The sequence below is a fragment of the Zonotrichia albicollis genome, chromosome 11 (assembly GCF_047830755.1).
Source record: "Zonotrichia albicollis isolate bZonAlb1 chromosome 11, bZonAlb1.hap1, whole genome shotgun sequence".
In the NCBI taxonomy this organism is placed as follows: domain Eukaryota; kingdom Metazoa; phylum Chordata; class Aves; order Passeriformes; family Passerellidae; genus Zonotrichia; species Zonotrichia albicollis.
In genome coordinates, this window is record NC_133829.1 from 13,813,618 (window position 1) to 13,841,435 (window position 27,818).

Consider the following 27,818-nt stretch of genomic DNA (forward strand, 5'->3'; position numbering starts at 1 on the left):
GAAACTTTCACATTGTTGCCCAAATACAATTGGTCTGTAACTATTTGGAGAATTTTTAACTTCTGAGGCTACATACTCTGCGCTAGGCAAATGAATACAGGGATTATAAAACCAGTTTTCCAGGTACTTTCAAAGATACCTTTTCTTATGCTAATAGAAAAATAAGAAAAGGTTTAAGTGGGCTGTGATATTTTTCACAGAACAATCTTGAGTAAATTAAAATGTAAATTTTTCTACAATCACTGCTTTTGGGTGACAAAGCTTTTGCTTAAGTCTTTAGATGCACCCTGCTTCCATTTGATTTTCACATTTGGAGGTTTTGGAAGAATTTGCCTGATCAGTTCTGTGATCTCTTTTCTTATTCCTTATCCTGACTTCTGCAGGAGACTTTTTAGCTTGCTAAGCCAACAACAGCAAACTAACCCAACAGAAAGAAAAATTCCTTTTCACATGTTGGCTGAGTGGACTGAATCAAAGTGCAAGAATCATGGCTGAACTGCTCAGATATGGAGAATTGGGTGCTCTGAATTTCTCATTATCACTTCCATGGATGTACAATTCCCAGGACCAGGAATGCCTGCCCTGCCTTGGGAGCTGGGGCTCCTCCCTCACCAGCAAAATCTTCATCAGTCTCCTGTGCCCACAGAGCAAAGTCTGGCAGAGCAGGGCCTGGCAAGGCTTGGTCACAACACCCACAAGAGGCAGCAGAGCAGAGCTCAGCAGGGATCCTCACTCCTGGGGAGCTGCAGTGCCCCCAGCACCCTGAGGAGCAGCAGGGGCTCCCTGTGAATGCTGCACTCCCAGTCCTGGGTGCTGCTCCCACTGGGGTTTGCTACAGGCACTCTCACTTCTTTTCTTTAAATCAGCCCCAATATGCCAGCCAAACACAAAAGGTTGTCTTAAAGATGCAAAATAATAAACTTAAAGAGTTAAGAATATAAACTTAATTTAGAAGAACACATACCTAAAGACCCCAGAACTGAAGTTTAAGGACATGACAAGGACACAAGTCAGATTCATAAAAACTTCTGCTAAATAATTTTGATTCTCAGGGGAACAAAAACTTATCCCCTAATCTTGGATGGTTGGTAGTTTTTGCGGCTCCTATCCTGAACAAGCCTCTAGGTACAACCAGAATGCAAATAACAACTCTCAGTTATTAGATTTAGGTGGATTAATCTGCTGTACTAATATGTACATTACATGGATTATTTATATGAGTCCAGAAAGTCCTGTTAAATGAATATGTTAAAACACAAGTAGAATATAGATAGGCTCAATCTAAAAATTAACATTTAGGAAGAACAAGGTAGCATAAACACATCCATTACTTCTTCACATTGCTCACAATATTTTAAATTAATCTCTTCAAAGAGAAATTTGCAGGCTTCTTGTTACCCTTCCATTGTGAGATCAATTCTGAACATCTTCCCTTGCAGCATCTGGCAAATGAATTCTTGACTTTGTTTGTGTTTTCCAGACTGTCAGATTTAATACATTCGATGTTTAATGATTCCATCCACACCTTTAAGTTTATGGAAGATTTTCTGTTTTAATCCCAGAAAATATCACAATCAAAATCCCTACTCCTAGAAGATGAGGCCTCACTTAGCAAAATAGACACTCTTTTTGCAAAGGTTTAAAGCTTCAAACTTAAAATCACCACAAGCTTATAGTAAAATTTAACATTGGCCATGCTTGTTGATTTTTCCCCACTAAAGCAGATCCATTTTGCTTTGCAAAGCAAAGCAAACTTGGCCTCAGCACACTTTCATGGTACTGCCCTTCTGGATTCTGTTGAACAGCTCCTGGAGACAGAACACAAGGCTGCTTCATTAAACATCCACCAGCAAATCTAATGTGTGAAAAATTTCAACGACTCATTCATAGTTCAGCTAGTTTATGATAAATTTCTCATCAACAAGACATCACAAGCAGAGATCAAAGAAACTCCAGGGAATGATTTCTTTTCTGATATTCAGAAACTTGTGAAGGTGGGAAGTCTAAAGAGAATGAGCAAGGGCAGCTGATTAAATAAGAAAGTTTGTATTTCCAACTCTGGAAGCTAGTTATAAAATAAAACCTCATCCCAAGCAGGAAAACAAATCAAATGGGGGGAGAAGGTATTTTTGCTTGAACTGTAGTATTTAGCATCAGGCATACGTTGTTCACATGAAGGGTTTGACTGACTTGGAGATTCACAATTCCTGTTCACAGATCAAAACCAGCATGAACAGAAGCATCTGGGATTGTTCTACCCCTGCAGAACCCTTTGTTCCTGGCTTTCATGCATTCTGCTGTTCACTCCTGCTTAGTGCAAATTACTGGGAGACACTTCTTGGAACAGGAATTCCAAATTTCCAAGTAATACTTGCAGATCATACACTGATTTTTCCAGTTGTTTGGCAATAGGTTTAGCACAATAGGTTTAGTTATATGTGCTTTCAGGTAGCCTAAAAATCAATTACATTAACAATCATACTGTTGTTCCCTTTGGAACACAGTGATTTTGTTAATCAATTTCTTTGTGTTCAAAATGTGGAAAGCAACTTAAATCTTCCCAGTTTGGTTCATGTCAGTACAACTGCTAAAAAAGCCCATCTAAATAAAAATTGAATGATAAAAATTTTCCTTCAATGTGACATACTGTTGCAAAATTCAAATACCTAGGACTACAGGAACTGAAATAGCAGATCTAACCAGAGACACCCTAAAAATCTGATCAGAGATATATCAATTCTGAATGGTCTCGAAAAAAAAGAATCAAATATATCTTGAAAGTTAGTGGTTTACTTATGCCTTGAAGCACTTTGAAGGTTATCCAGCCTACAGCAGCTGTTTGGCTCACATCTCCTTCATCTGCATTAAGAACCATGCTCTGGGCCTGGAAAAAGTGCTCAGCAATGCATGGCTGCACAGCAAAGATTTAGAAATTGGATATTTTATGTATATGGTCTCTGAATATTAAACACTTGAATCTGCTAAGACAAATGCCCAACGTAATGTTTCACTCACATTAAATACTGTAATAATGGGGGGAATGTCACATGCTCTATCAAGAGCATGTAAATATTGTAGTATTTATAAACAGCATTTAACAACTGTGTATATATTTTTAAGATATACACTTTTTATGTGTGTTTGCACTTTACACAACACACTGTGGTTCATAATTGTCCATTACAGCTGGGTAATTTATATCATTATCTTACATATTATATTCTAACACATCATTATACTATTACATAGCACTACTTTGCTGCCCTCTAATACATATTTACCTCTACTGGTTTCCAGAGTTTTGGTCCCAGAACACCTTGAAATCCTACAAACTTTGAAGTTACCAGGAAACAAAATGAAACAAGTATTTTTTTCTCTGCTCTTCTCAAATTTGGAATTCTGCACCCAAACCTCAAATTCTGCCAGAGGCCCAGAAACTGAATTCTCCCTGTCACTGCAGTAATAGGTTAAAATTGCAGCACTGTGTGCCCTTGCAGTGCTGCCAAGAGGCAGCTTTATTTCGCTTGAAATTGAGATTTAAGGCTTTGAATAAAACACAAATCACATGTCTAGCAATCTAACTCACTGGACCTTAGCATCATGACTTTTAAAAAGCAGTTTTTATCATTTTATACATATTTTCCCTATGACTGGAATCACAATGTGCAAAGGTACCTGGTGTTATGGGTAGAAGGGATTAAACTCTTATTAGAAGTTCTCTGTGCTGTTAATAGTTTCAGTAGCACTTTGCATTGTCCTGTGCAGATAATATCAAGTATTCCACAAAATGGAATCTTCTGTAACAGCTTTCACTGGACTTCTGGAAAGGCCTGCAGAGCTCAGCAACAATTTGCCCATTTCCATAATGGCTCACCCCAAACTTACAGAGACAAATCTTTGTAGGACACCATTGTGAGGCCCCTTTTACTAGGAGAGAGCTGTACTAGAGCACCAAACAAAAGTGCTTGAGAAATTCCTTGTGAACTCAGGTGATGGCAATTGTTATACTCTGGGATCATCTATACAAGGAAAATTGAAACAAAAATTGCATGACAGCATTAATAAAAGTTCTAGGACTCATTCTGTACACAGAACGTACTTAAAATACAGCCCAGTAAATTCCTCTTCCTCTTAAAGAGTTTCATTTGAAAACAAATTCATTCAGTAATTGATAAAAAGTCTAATTTCTGGACAGACTGGCATGGAAATAACTTTTGTAAACAGTGTGCACTACAGAGGTTTTAGAAGAAATATCTACAGGCATCTACTGTAAAAGATAAGTTTGGAGAAATTAAGGATACACTTAAAATGATCAAAGCCTTTTAATACCATATCAGTGAAACCATCAAACTCTTGCTTAGATGAACACACCTAGTGACTGTCAAAGCAAAAAGTTTTTATCTGCTGTAAAAACAGGATTTCCCCTCAGTTATTTTGGTGTAACTAAGACTTTCAGACAAAAACAGTAAAACAAAACAATTTTATTATTTAAAAAAATAATTATTTTTAAAAATCAAAGGACATAATGGAAAAAAACAGGAACATATTGGAGAGGCAAGAGGAAAGGAGACAAGAAGAATGGGAGGAGAGGGAGATTAAAGCAAAATAGAACACATCCTTTAAAATTCTCCTAATATTTCTTCTAAGACACAGGTTTCTTGGAAGTAGAAAAATTTGAAGGGATTAGATGCCAAGTTACCACTCAGAATAAGATTTTCAGATGCTTAGTCCTATTCCCTGAATGGAACAAAGGCCACTTTGGTAGCCTGAGATTTAATTATTCTCAGCCCAGGCAGATTCCCCCACTTAAGGCTTGAGTATCCCCTTTCCCTTTTTTCCTACCTCCTTTGCGCTCAATCACCTTCCAGGCCCTGCTGACCTCTCATTTTCCCCACAGTCCTTCTACAAACTGAGACATTCATTTGTCTCTTTCTGAGTACCAGAAGGCTGCCAAGCAGAAATATTCACAAGGAGAGTTTGCTGGAATAGCCACAACCAAAAATTCATAAACAAAAACCAAACAAAAAAGTAAATAAACCCACAACTGACTGACTTTGTGCAGCCAAGCTGGTTGCACATGTGGCACCCACCCCCCTCAGGTCAGCTCTGCTTCCCAGGGAATAAATCTATTATCCAGCTCTCTGCCCTGCAGGGCTGTCCCATGGCCCAGCAAGTGAGTTTTACTCAGCAATGCCTTCCTGTGCTAATATTCTAAAGATACTGATATTTCTATCTTCTCATTGTTCTGGTTTTGTGTATTAAACACATGTTCCTGGTGTATGTATTGAACTTCTCATGCTATAGAATGCTGTGACCCAGAAATCCTGCTGAATTTCTGACATAGCAAGTTGGCACCAGGAAAGTGATTTCACTGCAGGATCACAACAAAAAATGTAACGCCATAGGAAGAAAATGAACTCCCACTTCCAGGACAGCTACCCTAAAACACAACTCAAAAACTGTCTTAGCTATTGCAAGACAGCCTATATTTTAAAATCAAAATTCCACCTGTCATGAGAGTATCAGTATATGGGAAATGGTTCCAAGGGATTTGCACATAAGTAACAGAGGTGTTCTCCTGGTCCCAAATTTCAACTTCTGTTCAGACTTAATGAATTAATTTTTCAATTGTCTAAGGATTAGGTGAGAACCACTGAAATATCCTCTTCAACCCAAGCTCCATGACAGGAAGAAGGATGCTGACCATTATTTTTCTGAAGTGAAAAAGCTACTTTCCTTACTGGGAAATGCCAATTTTACTCAAAATTTTTATGCTGTACTGTACGATGAATTTAAAGTGCATGACTAGTAAATACTAAAATTTTACTCTTAACATTAGATACTTCTACTATACTTCATCCTCATTACTTCTCATGTTTAGGCAATTTTTGTGCTATGAAGCAGATATTTTGTAGCTGTATTTCTATACCTAAGCAGACACAATACATAAATGTATTTCAATTGTGGATCTCTCTCCCAGAAAAGCACAGGATATTTATAGCTTCAAACCCTGGACAGCATCTAGACCTTTGTCCAGTTTCCAGGAGAGTTTTCATTAACGAGTTTAAAGCAGTGCTACCACATCTGGAAATTTCAGAAGGAATTCCACAATTCTATATTTACGAACACCTTCTTATCTTTTGGGGTGATTCAATCCAAGTCAGTCTGCTGGATGAACTTGCTTATTTTGTTCAACTGGGAATCTCTCTTCATTTTACTTTTCAATAAGAAAACATCTCAAGTCAAATATAAAAATGCTCTGGTTTGTCTGCCCAAAACTAACTCCAAAACATTTCACAAGAATCTGCTATATTGCAATGTTTACAAAACCAGCCTTCAGTGCACCTCACAGAAATACTGTTAATACAAAGTAAAGGTAAAGGGCTGAACCTACTTTGGGGTGTCAAGAATTGACAAAAGCCTTTCTCACTCATGATTACTGAGCTGCTCTGTGGGAAGGTAATTTATGGAAGCTCACAGATCAGTGTGGCCACACTGCAGTGCCTTTGCTGAGAGAATACATGTCAGAGTAGGATATTCTAAGGAAAAGGAAATTAATCAGCAGCCCGCTCACCTGGTATTTTTCCAAAGCAAAACTCTTTGGAGCTCAGAGAGATCTCTGCACACTTAAATGTAATTACCATGAAAAAATCTTTAGCAGTTGAATTGTGTTGTTCTTGCAAACTGACCTATGAAACTTCCCAGTTCCCTGCGGCCATGGCACTGAGTCACTGCCATGACATTTGCAGCAAGGGGCTGTTGTGGGAGCCTGGCACCTCACACACTGTTTCCTTCTCCAAGCCATTACACAGATTAACAGATTGAAGCAGTTCCTTATTGAATAACACATCGGATCCTATAGGAACTTCTAACTTGTGGCAGCCAAGAAGAAGTTCAAGAAGTGTTTTTAATCCCCTCTCCCAGATTTACCAGCAAAACAACACTCAGCCATTAAAGCACCACAGCACTTTCTGAAGAAAACAGCTTTTTATCAGACTTGTTTTCTGTACTTTGTACAAACAGTACAGAGTGACAAAGCGCCCTTGCATTGCACAAACACTGAGAGAGCAAAAAGAAAATGAAAACAAGGCGTTAAACAAAGAAAGGATGTGTACAATGGAACAGGCACCAAGCTACTTTTTTTTGGTTTGTTTTTCTTTTTCTGCTAAAAATAGAACACAATGCTTACTTTTGTGTAGAGATTACTCACTAAAGGCTGGAAAACCAGCCAATAAGAATATCAACATCATTAAAGCTCTTTCTAATTTTCAGTTCTTTATGTAGATTCACCCTTTCCTGACATTACTTACTTCAGAAACTAAGTTCCTCTGCATGAGAAAAAAAAAAATCCAACAGAAGTTCTTTAAAGTGGACATTGTAAGGGAGAAGTGATCAGACTTAGTCCTATGGCAGTTAAAAGTGTCCTGAAATTACAAATTTTATCTACCAAACCTTCTGTAACTTTGAAGCTTTTAAAATTCCAGCTCTTGTACAAGGCTGAATAGATTTCTTCAATAATGTTTCCCAGCAGTGAAACATAACATTGCCTGTCCATTGGAATGAACAACAATTAGCAACAAACAGAGAAAAGTGCACATCCAATGCAGGTCAGTTTAGGAGTTTTCTTCCAGAACTGCTACACACTTAAATTAAATATGCTGTTTTATCATGTCTTGTCATTACACTGAAATGAAACATTGAATAAGCTATTTTACCTAAAAACAAAGTCATCAAAAATATTACAACTAAAATAAAGACATGCTGTTTTGCCTTTTCAGAGGAAAAAAAAAAGAAGTATGATGTGGTCTAACAGTTTTAAGCAGTCACCCAGGTCTCTAAGCAGTTATAGCCCTGAACAAAATGTTATTTTAGTGTAATGATGCTTGCTCAGCAATGACTGGCACATTAGTAGAAATGCTCTGCAGAGATAAGAGCCTCTGAATGCCCCTGTCTGTGCACGACTCCATGGTCAAGTGGTAACACCTGTACTGTGACCGTACAATCCTTGTGCATTGCAAGGGCCTGCAGCAATCAGATCCCCATTCCTGTGTAACTGTTCTTGTTCACATAGAGGGACTCAGAGGCACATCTAGACCATCTCAGACTTTGAAAGAGATCACTCTTTTGGCCCAAAATGTACAGCTTAGGCCCACTGGAACAAGCAACAATTACACACAGGAGGAGTTCCAAGCTCACCCATTTACTGTTTGACAAACTGTGTTGCACTAGTAACTGCTCCAGATTTTCAATTCCTTCCTATTATGGCTGTGGTCACAAATTTCATTTCAGAGGCACTGAGATCATGGAGTGAACTCACTAGAGGAAAGAAAGATCAGCAAAACTTCGAAACCAGATTTCGACTCTATACAGACAGAGCTGGAGGCAGCTGCCAGATTTTTGTTAATCAGCTGGAGACTCTTGACAAATGCCATTTCAATGCCTCTCTTCCTCTGGTGATGATAGTCCATGGCTGGTCGGTATGAGCTCACACTTTATTTTCAATTCTTGCTACATCTGATTTGATATACTTTCCTTCTCATTATGCTACAGAAGCAACTTCAGAAATAAGGTCGTGATACAAAGATGATAGATTTCACTGGTACCTATCATGGCTAGAAAAAATACAAAGTGCATATTCCTGACAGATTCTGAAGGAATGGTCTACAAGCAATTTTTCACATGAGACTCCCATGCCAAGGATTAAATTCAGCCCTGGTTTAAAGCCAGCAGAGCTTGAACAAGTAGCTGAATTAATGTGCTATGCCCTGGAGAGCAGAACATCAGTATCCTTTCTCTGATATGTTCACTGGCAGATATTTACAGACTTCTTGAAAAGTGGCCACAATATCCCCATATCTTTCTCACAGATACACCTTTAAAAAGAACTTCTCCACAAGCCCCTTCTGTTGGAAGCAAAGCCTTCAACATCAATTATCACTGAACTGCTGCCAGCTAAACTGTAAAAAACCAATTCACCATAAAAAATCTTTCTCAAAAGCATGCCAATAGTAAGAGTGACAATTCATCGGCTTCTCAGTTGGAAAAGAAACAAAAGAAAAGGCAGGATAAGAAAAAAAGTAATTTTAACAGATCCTTAAATGCTCATAGCACCAATGCAATCACCTAAGGTGGCACAATGGATCTTTCTTGCACATCTGCAAATATGCAGAGGAACTTTGAACGCCCCCTGTGATGCACGTAACTCCCTTAACAAATGAGACAGATACATTTAACTCCCTTAGTAAAAAAAAATTAAACTCCCTTGCAAAAAAATTAGATTAGTTCAAAAGCTACATCCTCCTCAAACCAAGGGCCTGAAGCTGCTGCCAGTGAAATCCATCATTCACATTAACTTAATTTGCAGAGGTGTTGGATCCTTAGAGGAGTGTGTGTGGAAACCCAGACCTGAGACTCCCAAATTCTAATACATTAGAAGAGATAAGGCTATTTTATCAATTGAGGAAATAGAATAACAATTAAATCTGACAGATTAAATAATAATTCTAGTCCATAAAATCAGAAACATGCTTTGATGCAAGAAAATTGTAACCAGCTATTCAAAAAGGAATGACTCAAAACAAGAAGCTCTCCATATGGAATGGCTAGAGATGACAAATGCTTGCTGGTCTGCAATCCTCCAGCTTCCCTTCTCCTATTTTTTTAGCTTATACTTAAAGGGATAGCTGTTCTTGAATGAAATCAGACATTTCCTGGGCATTTATGTCTGTCTTTTAACTAGTATTTTTAACCAGTACCTATTAACCAGTTATCTCTGGATGAGTTAAAGTATTTGGGGACATAATTTTCATTTATACGAGATCCTATTAAAAAACACACACTATTATACCCTTATTATATTACTCCTTTTTTTTTTTTGGTCCAACAAAACCTACAGATTCTCAGCACTGAAGCAGGCTGGGGCTCCTAAACTCTAGTTATCAGCATTAATCTCTCCCTGTTCATACTGTGTTTTTTGTTTCATGTTTTTCACAAGAAATATTTGGCAGAGACTGCTTTCCCATAACAATGGTTTTCTTATTGTTTGGGGTTTTTTCCCAACTGTAACAGGTGGATGGGATATTGGAAAGCTGGATTTGGAAAATGGCAGCAGCTCTGAAGTCCCACCCTGAGCCGATGAACGTGATCATTGCAGACTGGCTGACCCTGGCTCACCAGCACTATCCCATTGCCGTGCGGAACACGCGCACCACGGGACACGAGATCGCGCGCTTCCTGCAGTGGCTGGAGGTGAGAACGCCGCACCAACACGTTCCCTGGAAAAGATGTTTGGTTTTACACTTCCACAACCTTTCTGAAGCACTGGGCTTGCTAATGCTTTCCTTTCCATCACTCACATTTCTCTAACGAAGTGCATGTTTTTCTTCTATAAACTTTCATATGACTCTGTGAAACTCTCATCATGCAGGAGGTCAAAGCAAGTGGACTTGTTTATGAAAATATTTTTATATTTCTTTAGAGGTGAGATCGTTTCCTGCTACTTTGACTTTTCCATAGCATGTGTGTGGGCAGCTGACACTGTTCCATATGTAGAAAACAGGCAGACATCACCATTTGCAAGACATAAGTACAGGAAAATGAGTTTGTTATCTGTGCTCAACTTCTGCTTTTAATGCAGAATTCAATCCCGACACTGTGTCTGATTTTTGCTGCAGTTTCCCAAAGATTAGGACAAAATAATGGCTTAGAGACCCAGAATGTAAAGGGAGACTTTCAAGAGGACGGACATGCTTCACAGAGCCAATGACATGGAGGCAGCAGTGAGTACAGAGCCACACTAATGCAGTGACTATTTACCAAAACTCCTGCTAATGGCAGCAGGGCCATGGCTGGGCTGAAAAGGCTGCAGCAGAGTCTGCACAGGATCACCGGTCTCCAGCACAATTTAAGAAAAGGCAGAAAGCAAACAGTAGACTGAGAATCACTCATAAAAACCAGGAACTCTAAGCAACTCTTATTGTATCAATCTCTAACATTAAGTACTTAATTTGAAATGAAATTATGCTTCTATACCTGACAATGAATTTTTGAGTACATTACTTTAAATATGGTGAGGCCTAAGGTGGAAGAGAAATTTACTGTAAGGCTGAAAGGTTTGGAGCAAATACCATTAAAGGCCTAAGCAGGAACAGCAGGGCTAGAAGGAGCTGTCAGATACCACACCCAGTTAGGGACAAGAGGAACAAAAGAGGAAGCAGCAAAGTCAGAGTCCCTATTTTTCATTGTGATATTAGAAGAAATTTCAGCTCTTGGTCAAATATAGTTTAACGTGCTGGAGCCTAAAGTAATTTTTGGCATCTGTTTAATTATTGAATTAATCAAATGGTGGACTTTGATCAGTTCCCAGGAGGACATACCACATTGTCAACAATAAAGACATTCAGTGATTTCCCAGTGTCAACGAACAAACCAAGGCTTGAATAAATTACTCCTTGCTCCAGTATTGTAGGTGGTTACTCTTTTGCTGTGATGTGTTCCAGAATTTAAATATACCATAAATTTTCACAGCATTGAGTGTCTCCAACCAGTAAATGTTCCTCACATTGAGAAGCACCCCTCCAGAGTTTAACAGTCAAACCCCCTTCATTCCAATTCCCACCATTATTTTTCTGCTATGCTTCTGTCTGCTTACAGGCAGAAAATTATTTCAAAGATTCTCAATGGGCGTAACAAAACCTGCAGTGCCACACAACATTTTAATAAAGAATAAGGAACAAACAATAAGTAAACATTAGTGCTCTTATTTCAAGTATAGGGCATGATCAGTAACAGCCTCAACAGCATCCATTTCAGTATCATCTGACAAGAAAATTGGTCAGATCTTGTGATTTCTAAGAGCTGTCTCTCTCACACAAGAAGTCTGCCAAGTTTCACTTCATCTTCAGAAGAGATTGCTATTGAGACTGCACAGCCACTCCACTGAGAGAGGCAACATTCACAAAGAAATTGAAAGTGAGGTTTGCCTTTCCTGTAAGCAAAATATGCCACATTTTTCTTTACAAGTCAGATAAACTTTAAACCTTGCAGCTCAGGTGAAATGCTCAAGATGTACCATTGATTGGGTAGAAAGAAGGCCAATTCTGCTTCAATAGGTTTGTTACAAATCAGACACACATCTTTGTACAAGGAATATCACTGCTGTATCATTTAACATGCCTGATCAATATTTTGATCCCTTTAGTTTGACTTGTGATGGTATCTCAGGCAAAAAAAAAAAAAAGACACTTTTGTAGGGGATTATTTTACCCTGAAGTTAAAGAAGAAATATCCATTTTATAATAATAGGAAAGCCAAATGCTGCTGACAAAAGGCAGTGAACACCTGCATCAAATGACTGACAACAAACAAGAAAAATTCCACTGTGTTGATGGTTTTCCTGTGCATAGAAGATAAGAGGCAGTGCCCAAATGTGTGGCATTTTCCTGCTGCATGAAAAAGAATCAAGGAATAACATTCCAACAGGAATTTACTGAATGATTCATGCACCTCGTTTGACCACCATCAACATACAAATTCCTTGAGCTGTAATTCCCAGTATTCCTAACATGTAATAGATATTTCACTGTTTACTTTTCACATTTCTTCATCTAAATCAAGGTGCCACTATCTTCCAGGAATCTGTTCAATTTTCCAGAAGCAATGCTCATCTAATTGGATACAGCCTGGGGGCTCATGTTTCAGGATTTGCTGGAAGTTTTATCAATGGTACAAAAAAGATTGGAAGAATTACAGGTAAAAGACCTTTAAAAAAACTAACAGTCAACTGAATCAAGTTATGAAGATATTTGACATATCAGTGTCATATTGACAATTAGCTGCTGAATAGCAATATTCAGCAGAGTTTAGAAGCTTCATCTCATTGGTTTAGAAATTAGATTTAGAAACTTAATGAAAATATTTTTGAAGATTTGGTCTCATAGCATTTCTATCTTTGATCTTTCCTACCTCAGTCTGATTATGGCATACAGAATACACAAGCATGGGGACTAGAAATAATAAACCAAAGCCTCAAGCTGCTGGTTGCTTAAACTTGTCTCTTATCCATTCCCACTAACACCTTAAACTAAATGTTAGCCACTAATCCTGGATCTTTGGCCACTGTCTTGACCCAAAGTCATTCAAATACTGCTCATTATTAGTGAGTAACTTAAAAAATATATTAAGGAAATTGTCTGACTGTGCTTGAGCTTTCAATTGTGGGACAGTGCCCATATAGTGAATTCAAAACAGTTCTTGTGTGGCAAAAATGAGAATTCTGGATTACACTTTACAACAAGCATATCATCAGAGTACCCCTAGTAGATGCTTAAAGTAAGCAAAGTTAACCCTAAAACTTGATTACCTAGCGACATTCTGAACCTTCTGTAATGTTTTGTAACTGTACTAATTATGAGTGTAATGAAAATACATTTATATATATAAAAATATATATATACTATATACATATATATACATATATATATACACATATATATTTATATCTATATGTATATAGTGTATTGATACACTATATACAGTACCTCATCTAATACACAGTGACAGCTTAAAAAACCCAAACAAAATGAAAGCAGAAGTGCATTTTACACAAGACCTACATCAACTAAGTTATCAGAAAAGACATTTTACTTGCTGCCTGTGTTACTAGTCTTGTCTGGTTATATCTATGCAACTATATATTATTCCACAATACCAACTGAAGAATATAAAATTTAGAAGCTTGTCCTCAAAGCTGAGTGCAGCTTTAAACTAAGCACAAAGTTCTCTTCCTGAATCAATTCCCAACCAAGAAGACCACCATGCAAAAACTCCAGAAAACAAAAATCAGCAAGACTCCCTAAGTGGAGTATTATTTCTCGGAATACTGTAATAATCTGCCTTGAAGATTTTTTAAGCTGAAGAATTATTATAAATAAAATCTAGCAGGCATACAGGGTTTTTAAACAATAATTGGAGCTTTATAAGGTTTTAGGTCCCACATGTGGGCTAAAAGTCAATCTTGCTGCAGGACTGGTGTCTTCCAAAGGACCTCTGAAACACACAACCTCTAGAGTTTGAAAGAACAAAATTATGTCAAGGTCCCTCAAGTGCCACCGGCAGCAGCACAGTTTGTCTCTGACAAACACGTCTGTCTCTGAGCTGTGTCCTTGAGCAGGTCCCAGTTAGTGTTTGTTCCAGGGCCTGTGTTTGCTTTAGGTGTAACCCTCTGTGGAACAAGTGTTGTTATTGTTTCCATCAGGGAAAGACCTTGTAAAGCACCAGGTGCTGCCTGTTTTCAGACATTTATCCCAGACTTACAGCAGTAGAATATTCCTTGTGCACTATATGACAATGGGATTATTTGCATTTGTTGCAGGCCTTGACCCTGCTGGGCCCCTGTTTGAGGGAATGTCACCCACAGACCGATTATCTCCAGATGATGCAAACTTTGTGGATGCAATTCATACCTTCACCAAACAGCACATGGGCCTCAGTGTTGGCATCAAGCAGCCTGTGGCTCATTTTGACTTTTATCCCAATGGAGGCACCTTCCAGCCTGGCTGTCACATCCTGCACGTGTACAACCACATTGCACAGCTGGGGATTGCTGGTAAGCACCAATGGCACCCAGTGGGAGCCACCAGGGCAGCTGGACTGAGCCTGTCTGGTGCTCTTAAACAGCATCTAAGGATTATCATTATCACCCTTATATGCAAGGTATTTTCTGTTTAGAGATTAATTATCTGATTTTTACGTGTCATGAGTTCATATTGGTTTTACTGACTCCAGCAAGGAATTGAGCTGCCTAGCACTCCTGAAAATGAGGCCATGAGCATCCTGCTGTCAAGCACCTCTGAATAATTTAATGGTATTTGTTTCAACAGTAGAAGAGATGAGACAATTTATTCTAATTAAGCCAGATTGTCTAGTGTGCCATTAATTATATCAAATCAAATGAAACACAGGTCTGTACTACTCACCTCCATAGCTCACCTTTTCCAACTCCACGTCCTTCAGTGGCACAGATGATGCTCTCTCCAGGACCTGAGTGCCAGTGTTCCAGGCTAGCTTTTATTTATAGAAGCTTGTTATCAATGTACCTAAACATAAACCTATAGAGAAACTGATGCAAGATACTGAAAAAGGTCCCAATGTGCAGTGACAACCAAAAGTGCTGGCTGAAAACCCTCCAAGAGCCCTGCTCACCCAGCAATGACATTGCAGAAGCACTTCTCAATCATCCTCATGCAATGCCTAAATCTGGGCATTACTTGTTAGAAGATAAATCATGACAAACGTGAAACCAAGCATCAGCTCAAAGCTAATCAACACAGACATAAAACATCCTATTTGCACAAAACAATTTTTGCAATTTGATAACATTTTAAGAATATACTTCTCATAATGCAGGCCTATTTAATACTTTTATTGAGTTTAATAAAATTTTTCCTCCTTTTTTCCAAGCAGCAACTGCAAGAAAAGTTCAATTCAACATAGGTGTCAGTCTAATAGGGACAAAATATTGCTGCCTAAGCATCCAAATCCAATAGTGTTCAGCCATTCCAAATGAGACTGCTGTCTTTAATGTGGCATGATCTGAAAGACTGCACATCAACTCAGGTTGTATTGACAAAAACAACCAGAACACTGAAATCAAGGTTCATATTTACAGTCTGATACAATCAGGGCTAGAGAAGTTTAAGAGAAAATTATTTATTATCATGCAAGTTCAGCCATTTTATTTTTGAATGATCTTAAAAACTGTGTATGATTTCTAAGGCAAAACCATGATGCAAAGGGTGTGTGTGGGGGGAAACAATATCATATGTTTATAGTTTATAGCTGGCTACAGTACTACTCTGCAGTTGAAATGGTAAACAAAAAAACCAAGGGCATGTAAAATTTTGTTGCATTTTTTTCAGGCATCACTCAAACTGTGAAATGTGCCCATGAGAGGTCAGTTCACTTGTTCATCGACTCTCTGCTGCACAAGGACAAGCAAAGCACAGCGTACTGGTGCAACGACATCAACACCTTCAACAAAGGGCTGTGCCTCAGCTGCAAGAAGAACCGCTGTAACACCCTGGGCTACAACATCAGGGAGGAAAGGCTGCCCAAAAGCAGACGACTCTTTCTGAAAACAAGAGCGCATATGCCCTTCAAAGGTTTGTGGGAATACTTTTTAGTGTCCAGATTGATCACAAAGTAGAAGTCTGAGCCTAAGCTTTGTGATCCTATATACTCATTCATTAAAGCTTATAAAATCTGTGAGAATAATCAATTTGCTGAGACAACTGAGAGTCCCAGTAGGCTATCTTGATGCCCTTTCATCCAGACCCTGGCTCTCATATTTCTGTGGGAAAAAGCACACTGCCTGCTAGCCCCAGGCGAGTGTGGAGCTGAGGGCTCGCAGATGCCCAGGGTCCTGATCTGCAGGATTTTCCTACAACTGGACTGTGCAGGTTTATTCTAGCATATGCAGGCACACGGCCAAGCCAAAAAAAGCTGCATAATTACTCTGGGAGGCCTATAAACGTTCTGCGTTTGCCCAAATTTTATCCGCAATTAGACTATGAAATGACATATAAATTACTACTTTCCAAACAATGGACAGAGAACAGAATAGCATGGACTTTTACGTGGCTGAACTGTAGCACTAAAACTAAGACTGGCACTCTGGCTTTAGCTCTACCACGTTACTTTACCGAGTCAGTGAGCATTTTTGGCTGTACGATCAGACAGAGGGGCCATGGCCTGCCAGGGGGCGCAGGGCCTTCCTACCATTCTCCGTTGCACTCAGCCGCCAGAGCCCACTGCTGCTGTTGAGCAGACGTTCCCTCGCCACTGGAAAGGTTGACGTACTTTTAAAAGTGGGAACAAGCAGGACGATGTGGGACAGTCCTTTCCTGAGGGGCTGTGGGTGCAGGGGCGACAGCGTCCCGCCGCCCGGCTCTGCCCCTCACCACCTCCTTCCCCGGCTGCCATGAGGCGTGTGGGGAGCAGCCGGGCGGGCGCGGGCCGAGGCACAGGGCACACACACGGAGGAGGCTCCGCTCCGGCTGAGGCGCTGCCTGTCCCCGGCACAGCCTCACCACAGCCCGCCACACTCTCTCCACAGCCCCGGCACAGCGCGGCCACGGCAGTCCCGCACCCCCGCAGCGGCTGCCGGGCTGTGTCGGGCCGGAGCCTCCCTCCTGCCGCAGGGCTCTGCCCCCGCCTGGCCCTCGCCCTGGGCCCTGGGCTTGGGGAGCGCTTCCCATGTTCGTGCGCCCGGGCAGCAACAGTGAAGGGATGAGGTGAAAGGCTTTAAAAGGCCGCTTGCATTATATAGCTGGTCTCCCCACAGTGCCCGGTTACTCGGATGCATTATCATAGATTCAAAACAAAAAAAAAAAAACCAAACCAAACCAAAACAAACAACAACAACAAAAAAAAGCCCCAAAAAAGAAAAAAAAAAAACAAAACAAAAACAACCACAAAACCAAACCAAAAATTCAGGTACTTTTAAAATAATTTTGGAAGTCTTCCACTAGCACAGCTGTGAAATATTCAGTGATGACTCCAGAGGGATCTACAGAGCCCTGAATGATATTCACAGCAGCTGAACATGCTGAATTTCTTCTAAATACTGTTTAAAATGGCTCAGTAAGATACTTGGAGTAGATTTTAAAACTCCAGAGGCTGTGTCTAGTTTCTGAAGTTATCTTGCTCCATCACAGTCAGAGCTAGGTCCTCACCAGAAGCAGGGAATGACAGGGACAGGCTCTGGGGATGCACTGCCTGCTGCTCGCACACCTGGACACGGAGATCACTGTGTTGTGTTCCTCTCTGGATATGGAGCTGGTTTCAGTTTGGGGTAAAATATCTCTGTCCTATTGGCTTAGATTGCAATTAAACATGTTGCATTTTTATGCTTAGAACTGGTTTTCCATAAAAACCCATCCTTGGCACATATGTGGATAAAGTACCCCAGACAATGATCTCCTTTCACAAAAGTTCCCCAACAAAGCAGCAACTGTGGGAAGATGCTTACAAAGTCATCTTTGTAATGCTTTAAAAAAAAAAAATTTGAAGATCATGTGAGAAGCATAAATAGAAGAAATTTGGGAAACTCAACATTACACACCACAGTTCTCTGTGTCTTAACAAAATCTAACATTTAATTTTCAAGCTAATGACATTATATTCTGGAGCATACATCAGTCCAGCTCAAAGAAAACCCCCAGTCTGTTTCAAGGAAATTAACATTTATTATAAAGCTGTGATGGGACTCTGAGTTTTTATATGATTTTTCCTTAAAGTAAGCACCATAATCACAGCAAAACCTTAGGTTGTGTCTGATCATATACTGAAAAATCAGTTTTTAGCAAGAAAACCCAGAGAAAGACAGATTAGTTATAAAGTGATCTGTAAACAACCCTCTCTGCCTTGGTCCTCATCAGGTTTGTGGCACAGAATCAGCCATTTTGTTTTCTACTGAGGGATACATTTTCAAAAGAAAATACATTGTTCACTAACACAACAACTGTAAAATAATGAAAGGATATAGCTGTTCCAGCAAATACTTTTAGCTGCACAAAAAACCCCTATCTGTGCATGTGCATGAAAATATGATTCCATTAGTGGTGTGGGGAGCCATTCTCAGATGTAGTGAAGACTGAAGTGAGTAGAGAGTCTCCACTCAAAAACTAGTATGCAATAATGTTCCTTCATATCAAAATCTATCAGTTTTGTCTAGAAAGTTGCTGGAAGAATGACCAGATAGAAGAGTTCTGGACATTCAAATGTAGCTGACAGTATCTGTATGCACATACTTGAAATCTATGTTGTTGGGGTTTTCTTTTTCATAATTTTAAAAATATCAAACTGATGACTTCTTAGGCATTTTTATGCTAACAATATTCAGTTCAGACTTTCCTAAACAGTGTTCTAGAAACTCCCCAGACCTTGAAGCATTAATGACATTGTTAACAGACGTGTGTAAAGCACAACATATCATTAAGCAGTCAAGGAAAGTTTGTGAGTCATCTGTTTTGCAGGGCAATTTTCCAGTTGATCAGAGTAACAGCCTGACCACATTCATAAGGTCTTTGATCTGTATCATACATCTCTAGTCATGCCCAGTCACAAGGATTTGCCTGGTCACTAGATAAGAGGACTTGCCAGAAATTCTGACAACTAAACTCCAGAAAAGCTGAAATATTTCCCATGGAGGAATGTTTTATCCCAAAAAGAAACTCAACACTGATTACCTTTTTCTCCATCCTTTAAATAAAGCAACAGGACCACAAATGCTAACAGATTACATAGCACAGCACAGCAACAACCAGGAAAAATGACAATGTTTTAATTTCAACAAATTAGGTTGAAAAGTAAAATTAAATAACCATCAACTTTCTGCTCTGAAAGGCAAAATTCTTTCACCTAAGAAAACTATTGATTATTTGACCATTAATTTTTCCACTTTTTGCCAATTCTTCCTTCCTACAGTGTATCATTATCAGTTCAAGATCCACATCATCAATGAAATCCAAGGCAAGCCCATAGACCCAGCTTTCACCATGTCTCTGACAGGGACTAAGGCAGATGCTAAAAACCTGCACATCCCACTGTGAGTATTGTACCCCATGCAATTGTGCATGTGACAATTTGTAATATACCACATTGATAATCATGCTATGAGGGAAATGGTTTAGTGCAGCTAAGTGAACATGAACTGGAAATTGTACTCCCTTCACTCATTCTCCCTGAAAGTCACAAGTTCTTACAATGATGATGCAGTTTATGCAGAAAAAAATTGTTGGAATACAAACAGTAAATTTGGAAATTTTTCTGTCCACTTACTTTGGTCCATCCCATGGCTAAGACAGGGAGGTATAATCAATTAAAACACAAATGAAAAAATCAGCTGTAATTAAGATAAAGAATTTTGGATATTTATCATGATGAACACTATTTGTATTAATGAAAGCAAAGGCAAGAGTGTGTGTATGTGCATTTGCTCCAGCAGGCAGAAGTTGTAACATAGATGCTATTATGGGACACCTTTTGCTGTCAGAAACCACTACTGCTTTGTCAGCTGTTCAAGCTTCTGCTACTTCTGCTTCTTTCCTACCATGCTGTCATATTTCATCACTTTTTTGCACCTGGAGGAAGAACATCCTCGAGACATTAAGAAGAAAACATAGTTATTTCTCTGGTTTTCACAGGAAAAAAAATGCTGTTTTGTTACTTTAATTCATAATAATTAAGACAACATTATTCTCATCTTGTTTTCCATAGAGTTGAAAGTATTACTGGGAATAAAACCTACTCATTTCTCATCACCCTGGACAATGATATTGGTGACATCATAATGATCAAGTTCAAATGGGAATTACCTCCACTTTGGGGAAATATCTGGGACACATTTCAAACCATAATACCATGGACAAAGGGCACTCGTCGACCAGGACTTATAGTGAAGGAAATAAGAGTGAAAGCAGGGGAAACACAGCAAAAGTAAGTGTAATGAGAGCACTCAGTAACTCCACAGGTGTTTGGCACCCAGGTTATCCCAGTTCAAACACAAGCAGCCAAGCCTCAGCAGTCACACCAATGAATGTAATTACCTCACTCCATAAGGACCATATGAAATTTCAATGAAACAAGATACTGTGCAAGATAAATAATGATTTCAACATTAACATCGTGAATATTCAGATTCCTGCTTACAAAAAAAATATGCAAAATCTGAATTATTTGACTTTCAATACTTACTTCCAAGAGAAACTCAGCTTCACCATTCTTGAAAATACTCATTAGAAGGATCATGTGCTGTACTACACAGTCCTCTGATTATTTTTAGTGTTCTTCTTTCCCCTGTTTATTGCTTTGAAACTGGATCACCACATCTGAGCAGCCTTGTTCTCTACATACAGAAATGCTAACACATTTGAAACTGCCTACTCATGCAGAGAAATTTCAGCCAGAAGACAGAATAAAAAAATCATAATATTTCTCACTGCTTTAATCCTTGGAGGAATTTTAATTGTGCAGTTTAATTAAGGTTAATGAGAAAAGCACCTTACCTTTAACTGAGGCTCAGTCCTAGAAGGCAATTTTTCCTGGGTACATTCCCTTTCTTACCACCACAACTGGTGCAGACTTCCTGCAGAACAGCTCTTACTGGCAGAGCTGCATCTCCTTAATATTGACACAAAAAACAAATTAGACAATTGAAAGAGGCATTTCATAAGACAATCTGTGTGTGCTGGGGGGCAGAGGAAGGATCATATTCTCCTAGGTTGTATCCTCCTAAAAATGTATTTTTGAGGTGTTTTCCTAACCTGGCACTTGGCATGTGCTCCTGCCATAAAAATCAAAGGAATTTCTCAACATTTCCTGCTATTTTAAAAGCCACGACCCAAAATCAGTATTGAAAGCAAATTAAAGCAAAGCATACATTGCAAACTAGGGAGCTCTGTTTAGGTGCAGGTTCCTGTAATTTGAAATAAAAGGTATGAAGGTGAGAAGTCATTTTCCTGTCCAGGAAGGTCTTATCCAATGCAGCTGTGCCAGTAACCTGGCACAAGCTAATTACTGCTGATGTACTACTTTCCTTATCTAGGAAATTATTAAGTGAAGGGGGCTCTTATACTGACAAAAAATAATGCTGGTAGCTTCAGGTATCTAATGCTCCTTAGAAGCTTTTTTTGCTGCAAGTGGAAGCAGTTTGTGCCAAGCTTTTAGTGAACACTGATTATGTGCTGGGTTTTGTTCTTTGCAATCTGGGCAGTGACATTTAGTTATCACTGAAATACTGCATTAATGTTTAGGGGAGGAATGAAAGATTATTAGGTGGTTCTAAAAGGAGAAACAAAGAACACTCAAGGAAAAGTATTTTCTTCAGAGAAAAAAGGGTATGTAGAGTTCTGCCTTCCTCAGAATACCAAACATTGTGTACTGCAGAATTAGCAACTTTGGAAATCCAATAATTAGAAAAGGTCGTAAACATGAAATTTTGATTTCTCTTGTGTTTTCTCAAGCATTTGAACAACTGACAGTATTTTATTGTTATACACATATCTGTATCCCTATGTTAGAGATAGTAACACATAGTATCTCTACCTCTAGATTTTTGTGATCTTTGTACATGATGAAAGTTCCTATGTGGCATTTAATGGCAAAGACTTGTAGAGATTTAACAGCATAAACTTAAAAAGCAGTTAACAAAGACCATTATGAGCAATAAAATACCCCATTCCAACATTTGCTTTCAAATAGTTGTGTAGCATATGCAGCTGCTGATGTTAGCATCCTACATAGCTGGTTTTTAGCAACCTCCCAGCTAAATAGCAGCATTCCAGCAGCCCGGACAGGGCAAGCATGCTGGGAACAGCGAGCTGGAGCAATGCCCCCTGACACCAGGAACGCCCTGTGCCTGTGAGGGGGTGCTGTGCCAACACCCACAGTGACACCAGCGAGACACAGCACAATGCCCTCAGTGCCCAGGGGCTGCCTGCTGCTCTGCTCTCTGTCCCTGTGCCTGGCAGGCAGATACAACTCTTTCCTCACAAGCCTATAAAACAGAAAGCTGCCCTCCTGTAAAAGACAGGCTAAAGAACTGCCTAAAGAATGGGAAACTCTGATGTTAAACTTTCTAACCAACATTGTACTCGCATGCTGTCTTTTCTTTCCAGATACACATTTTGCCCCCAAAGCACTGACAATATTCACCTTCATCCATCCCAAGAGAAGATATTTGTGAGCTGTGAAGATCTCTTCCAGACCCAAAACAGAAAATGAGCAAGACAAGAAGGCAACTTCTCACCAAAATATTCAAAATATGATACATCTAGTAAAATGTTCTAAAAATTAACAGTCAAATATCCTAGCAGTTTCAGAGATGGTAAAAAATACATTAAGATATTTAGTTTTTGTCATCTGAGTGAACTGAAATATGCTCTTTGTTCATCTAGGAGCATACTCTGAAAATCATCAGTGAGCAGCTTCATCAAGGCAACTGTCAATTTTCAACTGTTTAAAATCTGAAAAAAACATCTGCTCACCAGAAATAAAAATATTATTTGACAAAATCATCATCATAAGCCTTTGAAAAACTTAATTTTGTTGGATATAAGGGGAATAAAGGAATTAATTTCATGGTGAATACATTGAAGTATTAATAGCTACGACTATCAGTTAAAACCTTGCTAAATGATTTCCTAATGAAGGGAGAATTAAATAGATCATAAAAGAAAATATGACCAAATAGATATAAAAACAGAAAATGTTTAAGCTGTAATAACCATATGAAAACCCCAATAATAGTATCATCTAAAAATTCTATAATAAACCTTATTCTCTGAAAATGCTTTGCTATTTAACTATTTTAATTAAAGAACTGATTTAAATTACTAGCAATTTAATTATTTGAATGATGCTTAGTGTTCTACACAAAATTCTAGCACAACTAAGTTCAGTTAATTTTTTGCACTTAAATCATATTTAGCCATTCAGGTAAGGTCTGAGATTTTTAGATTCTAAATCTCTGTATACCAGATTTTGGCATGACTTGAAACTGCCAGAATAAATTAAAATGGCTAAACCTTCAAACAATTTCAGAGCATAAAAACAAACTTTATAAGGTCAAACATATACAATTCCCTTGTTTCCTCTGTCAGAATATAAACAACGGAAAGGAACATTATTGTCTCAGATTGCTTTTATTCTATGGTTTGTGCATACTGAAACAGAAATCAATGTATATGTATTCATTTGTCACTTTAATGTTGAGCACAAGATTAATTAAAAATTAAGGTTTCTTGAACTCTGAATTTTGAATGTAGTTTGTGTTAAATGTTCTCTAAGTGGTAAAAAAATGTGCAAGAAAGTGCTAAGACTTGAAGCAAAGCATATTTTTTAATACCAAGATATTGCAGGGAATTTTTAATCAAAATATCCAGATGTTATCAGGAATAAAGTGGGATTTATTTAGATTGCCCGACAAATGAAGAAGCTGAGCAGATCCTGCACGCAGTGAACAGTGATCAGATCTGGAATGCAGGTATCTCTGCCAACCCTTCAGAATATTAACTCTTTTTACAAGCTGTTTTCAAGAACTACCATCCCTTTAAACAAACAGGAATGCTCAGTCAGAAAGGCTCACAAACTACAACAGGAACTGAAGCATACTTAGATCTCAAATGAGAGTTGTTGTCCATCCTGAGGTGTACATGTCAGAGGCTGTTCCAATATTTAAAATGGCTCCTAGGAGTAGCATCATGATTAGATAAATATTTATCTATTTAAATACAGATTCCATGCAAAAGGATCCTTGCTCCTCAGTGAAAACAAAGGTTTGTGCTTTGAAAGCTTCTATTCAATGAAGCAAACTGGTTTTTTGAACACAAAAGTATTTCCACCTTCTGTGTCAAAAATTACAATTTAAGTGATTAATTTCATGCTTCAGGTTTCTACCTTGAATATTTAAATTTTGCATCATAATTACTTTATGAGAGCTCTGCAATACATTCTGTGTTTGTGTAAGAATCAATTGCTGAAGTGCAATAGCTGAGTCAAATCAAGAACGTACACAGAAGGAAACTTGAGCCCAAAGTATGTGAGAGCATTGGGTAAGCACCAAGGCCTTTTGTTTGGATACTTTTTTACATTTGCAGTAGCTATAATCCACTGGAGGGACTCAATTGCTGGAGACCCAGTCAGAGCATTTTTAGGGGCATGAAGTTACAATGAACCACGTCCTGCAGAATGACAGGCAAGGAACAAATGACAATGTGGCCATTTTAGTGTTCCAAACCACAATGGAAAATGAGAGTAAACAGAGAGAGAAGTATGTGTGGCTAACTCAAATTAGGCACCTCTCTAGATTGTTTCTAGAATTGAATTGTTGCTTCTGCAAAAAGCTACTAAAGACCTGCCACTTACTTTTGTTTTAGGGTTTTCTTTTTTCATAAAATTCTTGTCTATTTAGAGAATTTAGTACTGTCACTGAAATTGCATTTCCATCAGTTATCACCAACTTTCTAAGCTATGAATTCTGTAAGCTTTCTGAACCAAATCCCACCCCTACTCCTCAAAAAAAGCTTTTTTCAGAAGAAGTTGAAGGATGACAAAGCAAGAGACAAAGGCTAAAAAGAATTGGGCTGTACTCCAACAGTACAGAAACTACACTCTTAGAAACATTTCAGAAATCAAAATTGGCATTCTTGCAAATGACTATCACTTTCTTGGTAAGGAGGCTGATAAAGGGATCTAAACTTCAGGAGCAGCAGGCATTACTTCAGGAAAAGCAGGTGGAAGGATGTTCAGAGGTGTCTGCATTGTGCTGGAATTCAAGAAGTGGGTGTTGGATGACTTCTAGTGTTTGTGAAAAAACATTCTCCAGTTCTCAACTAAGTGAAGATGGTATATCCTCAGATAAGACAATTTGAAAGGTTTTAAAAAGCCAAGTAGGAAAATTAAAGGAACAGTCAGCATGTGAACTCTTGCAGATATGAAGATACTTCTGATGCCATGTTTCACAAATCATACCAAACATATTCTGTCCCTGTTTTGACAGCCATTACACTAATTTCTGATATAAACATGGAATAAAGCCCAAGCTGTAATACATTCAGTCTCACCATGCCTGAACATTAAACTGAAGTCATACCAACAATCTCAAGTGCCTAAGGTGGTGCCTTACTCTGTGCTCACTGGAATTACTCCTGTCTCTCTCCATACAGCCGACTTGAGACCTTGGAAGCCACCAGGTGCTCACTCCTGTCAGAGCACACCCAGCTCAGTGACAGAATGGCTGCTTTTTCATCACTGTCTGCAATAATCAACTTCCAATGTTCAGAAACAAAAGCCTCTTCCTTCCTTTTTGTGTTTTTCCTGAAAGAAATATTGGAACACTAATTAAAAACCAAATTACATCAGTGGTATGGTATAGTTTCATTGCTTAAGAGGACTTTGATGCCTTTGCCATGCTCGCACCATTCTGACTACTCCATATATGCTTCTACACAAGGTGAATATATACATTTAACAACTGAACATTAAAAAATGCAAGATGAATAAATTAGTAGGTACAAATAAGATTGTCAAATATTAGCTAGAAAAAATTATGTACCGATTTGTTTCACTTATACTTTAAAATATACATGAAACTTGCATTTGAGCTGCTCAGGCATTATTCCACCCCTCTGGGCTGTGTTCTTACAGAGATTTAAACACAGCCACCACCACCTCTGTGAGGATTTACAGAAGGGCTCTGCTCCAAGGGATTTTCTTTTAATGCCCTTTGCACAGACAGTGCTATTTAGCTGCAGGGAGAAGCACTTCTATAAAAAGTCCTGGGGGTGGTGGGGGGAGCCTTGTGAGGAAGGAACTGTGAGTGTGCTTTGATAACATCAAAGTGCACCCTGCTCCCTTCGGGAAACAGATGTCCAGGCAGGACTTCAACAAACAGCCCGAAGAATGGAAGACTCAGGCAGGACCTGGCTTTGAAAAGCAGTCTTATCACTTAAATCAGCCATGCAACACACACAAAAACCCAGAGAGTCAGCTTAGCAGTTTTAAAAACCTTGCAAAAAGCACATTTGCTCCTTCTGTCTCATCCACCAATTGTGTATTATTCAGAGCATTGCATATTAATTCCAGTATTCCTCTCCAAATATATTTCCAAAGGTATCCATCAGTAACGATGATGCCAGGCTTGAACATCCCACCAGCAACTAGTTTTTCATTTTGGAGGTAAGAAAATTTTATTCCTGTGATCATGTAAGTAATTTAAAATTAATTTCATGGCTTTCCCTAAACAGGTTACACAAACACATTTATTCTTATATATAACTGCAGGACGTTAAAATTGAGAGGGACACTTTGACAGAGATAGTACAAGTACAGTTTGGCATGACAGTAGAAGCCAAAAATCAAGCAAAGTGGAATGTGTGTATTCCTCTTTGCTTTCAGGGCTCAACAAGTAAATGGATCTTCAGAAGATTATTTCATCAAGTCTATTTATTAATGCATTTCAAGTTTCAAAAAACCTTACATATCTTTGCACAATACTTTATTTTTTGCATTTTTTAGTAAAAATTTCCAAAGTGAACAAAAAAGAGACTGTATAAAACACAGTGGACATGAAATCGACAGTAGTATTTCTGTTTCATTGTCTTGAACTTCCTTTCGGCTTTACCACATCTTGACTTGCAGTGGAGAGTTCAGTGCACATTTCTGTTTTCAAAAAACATTTAACTTAGACTCAAAATAAAATAGGGCAGCATTTGTCTGCCAAAATCCTACCACAGGATAACATTACAGGCAAAAAATTTACATGTTCCAAAGTCTACCACACTCAAGAAGTTACTAAGAACTCTTGCTGAATAAAAGTCACCATTTTAGAAATGCAAACCCACTTCCAATCTTTGCACAGTCTTAAAACAAATGTATTTAAAATGACTTAAAAGCAACTACATACACTTCTAACTAGTTAAGATCATTTAGAATTATTTATATAGTCTATTGGACTTGGGGTTTCATGTACAAAATTTGTCTCTAAACCATGTACAAAAAGCTGTATTTTGAAAAAGTTACCACATACTGTACAAGTTTACAAGGAAGAGATCCCATTATATTCTGTAACATTTTTGGCCTTGCTGGCTTGCGTCACATTATGAGAATGATTGTGTAAACCTTATACTCTTAAAAAAGAAAACAAAACAAAAACAAAACAAAACAAAAAAAAAAACCACAAAGGAAGCCTGTCCAACCCTTAGTAAATTTTCTCCTAAGCAAAGCCAGGAAAATTATAGCCATTTGCATCTCTAATTAGC

At 38.5% G+C, this 27,818-nt stretch overlaps 1 protein-coding gene across 4 annotated transcripts in view; it reads left to right on the forward strand.

Annotated features, from left to right (window-relative positions):
* LIPC (lipase C, hepatic type) overlaps positions 1–23,813 on the forward strand; it is a 62,951-nt gene extending 39,138 nt beyond the window's left edge. For 2 of the 4 annotated variants that reach the window (XM_074549447.1, XM_074549448.1), the window contains exons 3-10: positions 8,290–8,477; positions 10,069–10,248; positions 12,633–12,750; positions 14,372–14,605; positions 15,918–16,160; positions 19,486–19,606; positions 20,278–20,496; positions 22,677–23,813. In XM_074549447.1, the coding sequence (XP_074405548.1) occupies positions 8,290–8,477; positions 10,069–10,248; positions 12,633–12,750; positions 14,372–14,605; positions 15,918–16,160; positions 19,486–19,606; positions 20,278–20,496; positions 22,677–22,782 (1,409 nt within the window). In that variant the 3' untranslated portion in view covers positions 22,783–23,813. The remainder of the gene's footprint in view (positions 1–8,289; positions 8,478–10,068; positions 10,249–12,632; positions 12,751–14,371; positions 14,606–15,917; positions 16,161–19,485; positions 19,607–20,277; positions 20,497–22,676) is intronic. The other 2 variants (XM_074549449.1, XM_074549450.1) reach the window with 1 other exon arrangement.
* Positions 23,814–27,818: the final 4,005 nt, after the last annotated feature.